At 40.5% G+C, this 11,133-nt stretch overlaps 1 protein-coding gene across 1 annotated transcript; it reads right to left on the bottom strand.

The window, feature by feature from the left end:
• Window positions 1-4,315: 4,315 nt before the first annotated feature.
• Window positions 4,316-9,828, bottom strand: LSM2 (LSM2 homolog, U6 small nuclear RNA and mRNA degradation associated). Its single transcript, XM_027876234.1, has 5 exons — window positions 9,703-9,828; window positions 8,352-8,419; window positions 5,115-5,145; window positions 4,917-4,976; window positions 4,316-4,819 (listed from the first exon to the last, which is right to left on the bottom strand). The coding sequence occupies exons 1-5, from the start codon at window positions 9,703-9,705 to the stop codon at window positions 4,694-4,696; spliced, it is 288 nt and encodes a 95-aa protein (XP_027732035.1). The 5' UTR covers window positions 9,706-9,828; the 3' UTR covers window positions 4,316-4,693.
• Window positions 9,829-11,133: the final 1,305 nt, after the last annotated feature.

Below are 11,133 nucleotides of genomic sequence, written 5' to 3' on the forward strand. Positions count from 1 at the left end.
TCAAAAGATATGATCAGTTCTCAGATGAAGTAATCAAAGCTATCTATAGCCATATGAAAAATACTCTAACTCACTATTGATTAGACAAATGCAAATTAAAACAATTCTGAGGTACTGCTTCATACCTATTAGATTGACTAAGAGGACAGAATGGGTAAATGACAAATGTTGGAGGGGATATGGGAAAAATGAGACATTAATGCACTGTTGGTGTTGTGAACTGATTCAACCATTCTATAGACCAATCTGGAACTATGCCCAAAGGACTATAAAACCATGCATACCTTTTGACCCAGCAATACCACTACTAGGTCAGTATCCCAAAAGAGATAAAAAACAAAAAGGAAAAGGACTTATATGTACAAAAATATTTATAGTGGCTCTTTTCTGGGGGTAAAGAATTAGAAATTGAGGGGATACCCATTAATTGGGAAATGGCTGAACAAGTTGTGGTATGTGATTATGATGGAATACTATTGTACTACAAGAAATGATGAGGACGCTTTCAGAAAAACCTGGAAAGACTTGAATAGGCTGATGCAAAGTGAAATGTACTGTGTACAAAGTAACAATATGTAAGATGATCAGCTGTGAATGACTTTGCTATTCTCAACAATACAATTGATCCAAGACAACTCTGAAGGACTTATGATAAAAAAATGCTATCCCGAGAAAGAATTGATGGTGTCTGAATGCAGATTGTAATATACTTCTCTTACTTTATTTTCTTGAGTTTTTTTGTCTTTATTTTCTTTCACATGACTATTATGGATATGTTTTGCAGGACTACACATGCATAACCTATATCAAATTGCTTACCTTCTCAATGAAAGGTGGGGGGTGGGGAGGGAGGAATGGAGAGAATTTGGAACTCAAATGTTTTAAAAACAAATGTTGAACATTGTTTTTACATGTAATAGGAAAAAAAAATACTATGATTGACTTAGCTCTTCTTAGCAATACAATGATCCAATCCAAAAGACTCATGATGGAAAATACCATCCATATCCAGAAAAAGATCTGATGGAGTCTGAATGCAGATCAAAGCATACATACTATTTTCACTTTTTTTGCTGTTTTTTTTTCCTTTTGTTCTATTTCTTTTTTTCACAACATGACTAATATGGAAATACGTTTTACATGATTGCACATGTGTAGTCTCTATCAGATTACTTGCTGTCTTGTGGAAGGGAGAAAAATCTGAAACTCAAAATCTTTCAAAAAATGAATGTTGAAAATTTTCTTTGCATGTAATTGGAAAAAAATAAAATACTATTAAATTTTTAAAATGAGGGAGACCTGGGGTTATTTATAGGTTGCTAGCAGGATAAGAACCAATAGATAAGGTGAGGTTAAAAAGAGATATAGGACGATGGGGTGTGTACAAGCTACAAGAGGAGAGGGCATGATGCAGAGGATCTGGTATTGGCGAAAAGGACCACCTCAGCTTCTGAGACTACTGCAAAGGAGAGTATGAGAGATATAATACCATGCCAATACAAAGTATGGATTTGGGGAAAGGGAGCTTGACCTTCCCCACACCCATGGCTGACTGCTTCAGCACAGGTAACTGGGAAAAATCTCCAACAAGTTTCTCTTACAAAGGACCTATATTCAAGATTTAAATTTATAAAAAGCCATTTCCCATCAGACTGAACAAAAGACGTGAAACAGACAGTTTTCAGAGGAAGAAATCTCTAGGCTTTCAACAATCACACTTTAAAATTACTTTAAAATCACTAAGAGACTCATATTCTTATAGATTTGATAAAATTCTTCATATATTTTAGCTATGAAGAGCAAAATGAGCAGAACCAAGAGAACATGGTATACAGTAACAGCAATATTGTTTCAAAAATGACTTGGGGCAAATACATTACTTTATTATAAATACTTAAATTAACTAAAAAGGACATACAAAGATACTATCTGCATCCCAAGTACTGAGAAATAGATGTACAGAATAATTTTACATTTATATACCTATTTGTGTCTAACGGTGGCCATGGGAGAGGGGGAGAAAAAAAAGACTTACATGATAACTGTTGTATATTTAAAACAAATAGCAAGTTATACACAGATTTGCAGTTTCATGTACAATCATCTTTTTTATTATGCTGTTATGGAAATGCTTGTTTTATTCCACAAATTAAAAATAAATTTTATTAATTTTAGTTTTCAACATTCACTTCCTTAAGCTTCTCAGTTTAAAATTTTCTCCCCCTCCCTCCTTCTCCAAGATGGCATGCAATCTGATATAGGGTCTACATTCCTATTAAACATATAAAAATAAATTTTTAAAAATCACTAATAAAGGGATGCAAATTAAAGCAACTTTGAGGTTCCACCTCATATATCAGACTAATATGACAAAAGAGGGAAATAATAAATGTTGGAAGGGCTGCAGAGAAAATAGCTATCATTAGCATACTGTTGGTGGAGTTGTGAATTGGTCCAGCCCAGGGATGGACCTTTTATTGAGGGGATTTGTTTTGTGAAGTTTGGATTCAAAGGGCCACACTTGAGGACCTAGAGGGCTACATATAGCCTGGAAGCCACAGGTTCCCTACCCCTGGTCCAGCCAAGCCATTCTGGAAAGAAATTTGGCATTAAGCTCATAAAATTACTGAACTAAGCATACCACTTAACCCAGCACTATCACTACATGGCCTATACTCCATGGAAATCAAAGAGGATAAAGGTCTATGTATATAAAAATATTTATAGCAGTTTTTTATGGTACCCCAAAATTGAAAACTACAGGGCTACCCTCCCTTTAGGGAACAGCTAAACTAATTGTGGTATACAAATATAAGAGAATATTATTGTGCCATATGAGGAAATGTACACTTTCAGAGGAAACAAGACTTAAGAAATGATGCAGATCAAAATGAGCAGAACCACAATTTATACAATGATAACACTGAAAGATTTTAGAACTCTGATCAATGCAATGATAAACCAGGAGTCCAAAAACTGAAAATGAGACACCCATTTGCCTCTTGACCAAGTAGAGATGAACTTAAAAGGAAGACAGAGATGTACATTTTCAGACATGGCTGACGTGGTAATGTTTTTTGATGGACTAAGTAAGTATTGACGGGTTTGGTTTTTGATTTGCTTTTTAAAAATTTGCTCAGTGGGGAAGGGAGAATGGTGGGAAGGATAAATTGATTTTTAAAATGCTTGCTACTTCAAAGATAAAAATAATAAACTATAAAAATTAAAATATCATCACAAAAAAAGAAAGAGAACTTGAGACAAATCGTTTCAATTTTATCAGTTAAGCATATGAAGAAAGCACCATCTTCTGCTTACAGGGATGGGTGGTGCAGTAGCTTAAAAAGAAGTTTGGAATAACTATTGGAATAATTTGATAGACATTCAGGGAAAAGTAAAAGGATTGGCGTATACCAGAGATGATCCAGTTGATACTGTTTGGCACAAATATAGGGAGGAGATAATATACTAAGATTTAATCTAAGGAATAGCCCATTCAGCAATTTTGTGAAGGCTTCCATAACCTAACTACCAATAAACACCTATATAATACATAATGCCTTGTTAGGCAAGTCAGTCTCTGACCTTCTCAAGCCACAGAATCATATATAAAGAGCTGAAAGGGAACTGAGAAGCCATCTAATTATACCTTCTCGTTTTACAAACAAAGAAACTGAGTCCCATGGAGGTTGAGTGGTTTGCCCAAGATCACAGAGTTGGGTAGTGGGATTTGAACCCAAATCCTCTCTCCACTGTACCATGTTACCTGGTCATAGTGGTACAATGGTAAAAGCACTAACTCTAGTATCAAAGAATCTCAGTTCAAATTCCATCTTTGACATTCACTAACTATAACTTTGAGCAAGTCACTTAACCTCCCTAGGCCTCAGTTTCCTTATCTGTTAAAAATGAGCAGGGTTGAAGCTGGCTGGCCCCTGTGGTCCCTCTTTCAGTTCTTGATTTAAGTAAGTTAACTCCTATTCACCTGAAACCAAGTGGGCAAAGAAAATAGATTTTTAAAAATAGCAGGGTGGGGAATCTAGGTGGCACAGTGGATAGAGCTCTGGTCTTGGAGTCAGGAGGACCCGAGTTCAAATCTGGTCTCAGACACTGGACACTTACTAGCTGTGTGACCCTGGGCAAGTCACTTAACCCCAACTGCCTCACCAAAAAGCAAAAAAAAAAGCCAGGGATGGCCTGGAAAATATTCTCACTCATTTTCTTTCTTTCTTTCTTTTTTTTTTTACTACCTCTTTCCCCAGAAAAGTGTAAGTTTGACACCCTCAACCCCATCTTGAAAGACACAGACAACAACTCCAAGGCTCAAACTTTATTCCCGATGCGGGACAGGTTCTTTTTACTCCCCAATTTGAGATACATCTCTTTCCCGGGGAGACAGTCCCATTACTTTCCACCCACTTTTCACTTTTCCAGCAAGGAGAAAGAAACAAGGAGTTTGAGAAGAGGTCAAGATGAATGCTTTGTGCAACCCCTCCCCCCTCCCCTCCCCATCCTTCCTGTCACTACAGGGAATAACTTTTCCCCTGCACTATCACTTTTAGAGATCACTCTGTTATTCCCCCTGCCCTTCCAAAACAAAACAAAACAAAAAAAACCCCTCACTTTAAAAAAAGGATCCTGAGCTGAGGGACTGGGGGGGGTGTAAATGTCACACAGGCAGTGGTAACAGTCACTACTGTTTCTGCTGCATAGCCTCCTTTCGAGCTGCGTCCTGTAGTAGCTGGGTGTCAACTTCATCCGCTGGCAGCTGCACATATCTGACTACAGAGCCCCGGATAAAACAGTTCTTCACAGAAAGCTAGATGGAAACACAAGAAGGGGGCCAATTTTCGCTGAGAAGCCTCTTTCCCAGGCCCTACTGCAGCCTCTCCCCTTATTCATCCTCTCCAACTCACCATGTGCGGATATTTTTCTGGGTCTGTAACACTGATATCTGTTAGTTTGATGTTGAGATACTGGATAAGGGAGAGAGACACACCATTAACACTGAAATCAGGACCCAAGTACCTAGCTTCACCTTCCAGCTCCTCCCTTCCATCCCTCATATTCATATTTCCCTCAAGGAACCTGATATAAGGCCCCTTCCTTCTCACCTGGTCCACAGAGTGCAGGGTCCCACAGATGCTGTGAAGGGAGAGGGAGGACTGCATTAGTTAGAACCAAACTCAGCACAGGCAAAGCAAGATCCTTCCTACTGCCACCACCTTCCATCCCATTTCATAAATTAATACAACCACCATGCCAGACTGTGTTTTCTTTTTGGACTGGTAAATCAATTAAGCTATAGATGTCGTTTATTTCAATTTTAAGGAAGCTTTCCACAAATCTCTCCTGCTATTCTTGTGTAAAAGACAGAACAGACATTAATGATTCTATATCAGCTTGGAAGAAGCTCCCTAGCAATCTGTCTGGCCATTGTATCTAGCACCTAGGATAAAGGCATAGATAGTATGCTTACTACATTTACAAGTGTCATGAAATTGGGATGAATAGTTAGCAGACTAAATGAGGAAGTAAAGATTATATCTTTATAGGACATATCTTTAGGAGAATATTTAAGGAAAATATCTTTACAAGGCAGGTCTTTCCATCAAATCCACTAAAATGAAATTTAACAGGGATATCAAATTTTATACTTGACTTTGCAAATCAACTTTACAAGCACAAGATGGGGATGTGTAGCTAGATTTAAAAAAAAAAAGTCTGAGAGGCTCAGTGGACCAAAAGCTTGGTGCAAGTCAATCCTGGACTGAAAGCCATGGTGCCAATACAGGGAAATAGCATTGTAGTCTTCATGTTGATCAGACCACACAAAAGGAAACGGGGGTTGAATTATGTGTAACCACATGTTAGGAAGGGACATTCATTGATAAGCTAGACTAGGTATTCAAAGGAGAGGATCCAGATAATCAAAGAATTCAAATTTATGCCATGGGAAGATCAGTTAAGGAAATGGGGGTATTTAAAAACCTCGAGAAGAGAAACTAACTGAGATTTGAAGGGCTATAATGGAGATTAACCTTGTTCTAATTGGCTCTAGGACAGAACTGGGAGAAATGGGTGAAAGTTGTAGACAGACAAAGTGAAATTTGATGCAAGGAAAAATTTAACATGTTAAAGGCACCCAAAAGTGGACCCAGGAAGAAGTGAACCTCCTTCCCAGGAAGTCTTTGAGTTGGACCCCCATTTGTAGGGTGCCTTACAACATACCCGATTCTCGTTCAGGTAGCTAGCCTGTGGTCCCTTCCATATCTTGGATCCTGTGGCTTTCCATCCTTTCTCCTCTGCTCCCTCTTCAAATCTATTAATACTACTCTATGTCACATTGTCATGCTCAAGTCTTTTTTAATGATCCTTAATAGGAGGAAAACCTTTTTAAGTGTGCCTTGTTGTAAGTATATCAAGCCTTCTTTTGGCACCTGTAGAACAGCAAAGGAATGGATTCATGAGGAAGACCACTGATAGGTCTCTTTCACCCCTAATCATGTCTTATGAGTTCATTATTAAAGTAAAAATGTCCCTGAGAATAGCCCTACCTTAAGCCTGTAAGAGCTTGGATCTTATGTAAATATTTAGTGAGGGTGTTACATAGAAATCACACACAAGACTTAGGCAGAATATACCAGAAGGTAAGGGAGGGGAAGAGAAGACGAGGTAAATTTTAAGTTTTACCCTCTTCACAATTTTGCCTAGGATTCACTCTGTCCTTTATGTAGGCCTTACTCTACAACACTGGCCATTATGCTACTAAAATTTGTGCTCAACAGCAAAAATATCAAGTCAATGAATTCTCATCCATATGATCAATCCATCAGCAAACATTAATATTAAATGCTTACAATGTTCTAGGCACTGTGCTAAGTGCTAGGGATACAAAGAAAGGAAAAACATTTCCTGTATTCTTTTTTTTTTTTTTGTGAGGCAATTGGGGTTAAGTGACTTGCCCAGAGTCACACAGCTAGTACGTGTTATCTGTCTGAGGCTGGATTTGAACTCAGGTCCTCCTGACTCCAAGGCCAGAGCTCTATATACTATGCCACCTAGTTGCCCCCATTCCCTGTATTCATAAGAAGCTTACATTCTACTGACAGAGACAACATACAAGATACAAGGTATATGGAAGGCAATCTTAGAGAGAAATGCTCTGGCAGTTAGGAAGGATTCCTCCAAGGATCTGTGTGAACTCTTAAAGGAAGCCAGAACTGAAGGTGAGGAGAACATTCCAGGAATGTTGGACCGCCAATACAAAGGCACCCAGGGAGGAGATTCTGGAATGAAGAAGATCCAGTAGGCCAAAATGGCTAGACTGTAGAATTCTTGGAAAGGGATAATATGTAAGAAGACTAGACAGGTAGGAAGGGGCCAGGTTGTAGAGAGCTTTTGATGCCAAGGAAAGAATTTTATACATGATCCTGGAGATAACAGAAAGCCATTGGAGAGAGGATGGGGTGTCACAGAAGTACATGATTTGACCTACACATCAGGAATGTAATTTTTAGTAGCTGTGTGAAAGATGAATTGGAGAGGGAAATGACTTGAGAAAGTCAGCAAGAAGACCAAAATTCACAATGTGTAAGAAGAATGGAGAGGCAGGAGGGGGTTAGGGGTAAAGAATTTTAAATGTCAAAGAAAGGACTTTATATAGGATCCTGGAACTAACAAGAAGCCTCTGGAGTTTGGGGAAGGAGGGGGTTTGACATGGTCAGACCTGTACTTTAAGAAAATCACTATGGTAGTTGTATTAGTGGATGGATTGGAGTGAGAAGACTTGAGAGAGAGAGGTTAATTAGAAAGCTACTGAAAAAGTTCAGGCAAGAGATGATGAGGGCCTAATCAAGTTCAAACTCTTTGCCCGTCAGACCTGATTGGCTGTCTTCTGAAAACACTGTGCTCATTGGCCCTCTGCTCATAGTGTTTCACCTGGAATCCCTTCTCCATTCCTATCTCAATTCTACTATGTTCATGCCTATCCAAATTCTACCCATCTCTCAAGGTCCAAATCCCAAGGCTACTGGGGACTTATCTCTACCGACCTCTCTCTTCCCTGAATTCCTTCATATACCATATCATCTAGTACCTGATAATATAGTTTAGTACTGTTCCTGAATTTCTCCCTTTTGCAAGACTTATATCCCCATCTAGATTGTAAAGCTTAAAAGTAGGGATTACATCATGTATTCTTGTATTGTACACCCTGTGCCTACTTCAAAACATAATTATACAACATTAATTAAGAAGCCTCTTCTGTCAAAAGAACTCTGTGCAAATTCAGCAAAGTTGCCTTCTTCAGTTCTGCAGGAAGACTCCTCATTTGCTCCTGTGTACATTACCTCAAATCATTTTTGAGTTCCACGACCACATCCTTTCCCACAAGTGACTTGAAGAAGGAGTAGAAGAGCTGAGGGAAGGGAAAAGGGAAAAAAAAATTATGAAGGGGGGCAGAGGCGGACTGACCACCCATTTCCTATTCCCTTTATTGGTGAATTCTTTCCAGAACCTCCATCTGGGGGAAGAGCCCAGATCAGCCATCTCTCATTTTCTGGACCACAATGCTGTCTGTCCTCCCCCATCCTCACCCCTTCAGTTCCTCTTTTATGTGTAGTGTTCCATGATTAGAATGTAAGCTTTTTGCTTATATTTTTATCCCTTATTAATACAGTGCCTGGCACATAGTAAGCACTTAATACATGCTTGTTGAATGATTGACTTAGCTGGGATCCAGCCCAATTGTGTAGTGATGTAGAAAGAAACCTAGACATAAGAATCAGGAGACTGGGTTTTAATCGCAGCAGTGCCAGTTACTAGCTGTGTTATATCTTGGTCAAATCAACCCCAATTATCACACCTGTAAAATAACAATCTCTAAGGTCAGTTCCAGCTGCAGAATTCTATGTTCTGTGCTTCAAACAGGTCCTTTGTCCTCTCTCCACCCTCCCTCCACATCAGGAGTATTACTCTCTCCTTAAGACTCAAGGACCTCCACCATTTAAAAGCAATAATGGCCTGGAGATCTCTCAATTACCCATTATACAGAGTGTCCCAAAAGTCTCATTGCTATTTTGGAGTAAAACTTTTGAGACATCCTGTCATCCTGCACTATTACCTTTGAGGGGAGAGAGGTATCTAAAGCAGCCGGGATGAGTTAGCTATATGGTCCATGGGGACAGAGCACCGGACTTGGGGTCAGGAGGACCTGAGTTCAAATCTCGCCTAGCTGTGTGACCATTAAGTTGCTTATGAGTGACATGAGTCTATGCCTCATTTTCCTCATCTGTAAAATGGGGATAATGTAGGCACTCACCAAATTAGTTTACACAGGGAAAGCGGTATCTATACACACGTTAGCTATTATTTCAATGTCTACGGTCCAAGTAGTAAAGCACGAGGCAGAGGACCTCGGATCTGGGGACAAAAGGGAGCCTTGTAAGGGGAGGAGGGGTTAACCTTTTAACTGGATGCAAAAACTGAGGTCCGGAGAGGGGAGAAGCGATACGCCCGAGGTTCGCGGCAAGGCCTGTGGCTCGAACCCTGGACTCTCCGCACTGCCCGACCCTGCACCCTCCCAGTTCTCCCGAGCGGGCAGCGGGCGCGGGTCGGGGCTCCTCCCTCCCCCGCGCCCCCTAACCGAGTCAACGGTCTCCGCGGGAATTGGTCCCCCGGCTATGACGTCACGGCCCCTACCATGGTCGTCGCGCCGCGGCTCGGGTCCGGGAGAGGAGGTGGTGCGGCTTAGCTGGGATTGCGGAGAGGTGTGGGCCGCGTGAGCCGATCGTTGCCACCCGTGTCCGAGCCCGAGCCCAGGGCTCACGCGCGCGGGCGCGGGGTGAGGGCGAGTGCGCGCGCGCGCCGGGGAGCGGAAGGCGCGAGAATGGGCGAGAAGGGGCGAGCGGGTTAGGAAGCGGCACCTGACTCAGCTCCCAGAGCTGCAGCCTGAGGGAAGCGGAAAAGCCCGGAACCTGAGGATCGAGACGCTGAGGCGGGGCGGAGCTTATATCCTCTTACCTAGTTCCAGAGTCTCACAGCGCAGGCGTTGTTTTGGGCTAAGGGGCTGGGGTCTGAGGTCAATTTGCTTAATGAAACATATTCAAGCGTTGTCCTGTGCGTCGCAGATAGAAAGATGAGAGGAAATTACCATGTACCAGGTGGTGTGGGAAGACAATCATTCAGCATTTATGTGCCTAATGTAAAGCATGATGAATCCAAAGAGAGATTTCTCATTTAATTTTCGCAAGAATCCTGTGAGATACGTATTGCAAGTATTAACAACACTTCATGGATGAGAAAACAGAAACTAGAGTTTTTGCCTTGTACAAGCTCAGACTGCTTAGTAATGGCAGAGCTAGGATTCTAAAACACATTCTGGGGTCTTTCCACCGCAACTGGATGACCTGTCTATATAGTTCACGTTTAAAAAAAATAATCTCCAAAGTTATATCTTGGAGCTTCTTCTCCATATTATTTATCTTTTTGATCACATCAGCTGCTGAGGAGTCAATTATCGTCTCTATGCTGATGATTCCTAGATTTACTTATCCAGCCCTAACCTCTCTCTTGATCTCCAGTCTCTCATCTCCACTGTCTATTGGACACCTCAAAATAAATGTCTGTTTTTTCAAACGATGTCCGTTTTTTCAAACGATGTCCTTTTTTTAAACGTCGCCATAATTTCCCCTAGTATACCTTCCTCTCTTCCTCTTAGAGAGCTATTTCATATAACAAATAATATTTTTCTTTCTTAATGGTACTTTTATCCAATTACATGTAAAGATATTTTTCAACATTTTTATAAGCTTTTGAGTTCCAAATTTTTCTCCCTCCTTCCCGTCTCTCTCCCTTCCCCAAGAAAGTCAGCAGTCTGATATAGGTTATACATGTACAATCATGTTAAACATATTTCCTCATTAGTCATGTTGTGAAAGAAGAATCAGAACAAAAGGGGAAAACCATGAGAAGGAAAAAAGCAAAAAACAAAGTGAAAATAATATGCTTCAATCTGCATTCAGACTCTATAGTAATTTCTCTGGATATGGTTAGCATTTTCCATCATGAGTCTTTTGGAATTGTCTTGGATCATTGTATTACTGTGACCAGCCAAGTCTATCAAAGTCAGTC

This window comes from Vombatus ursinus, unplaced genomic scaffold, assembly GCF_900497805.2.
Source record: "Vombatus ursinus unplaced genomic scaffold, bare-nosed wombat genome assembly UNPS02014811.1, whole genome shotgun sequence".
NCBI lineage: Eukaryota > Metazoa > Chordata > Mammalia > Diprotodontia > Vombatidae > Vombatus > Vombatus ursinus.

Bases quoted from the DNA above. Each gene is read 5' to 3' on its own strand.
- LSM2 (XM_027876234.1), bottom strand. The intron at 4,977-5,114 runs GTGAGAAGGAAG...TCCCTTATCCAG, and splicing joins CCCTGCACTCTGTGGACCAG to TATCTCAACATCAAACTAAC. The intron at 4,820-4,916 runs GTGAGTTGGAGA...GTTTCCATCTAG, and splicing joins CAGAAAAATATCCGCACATG to CTTTCTGTGAAGAACTGTTT.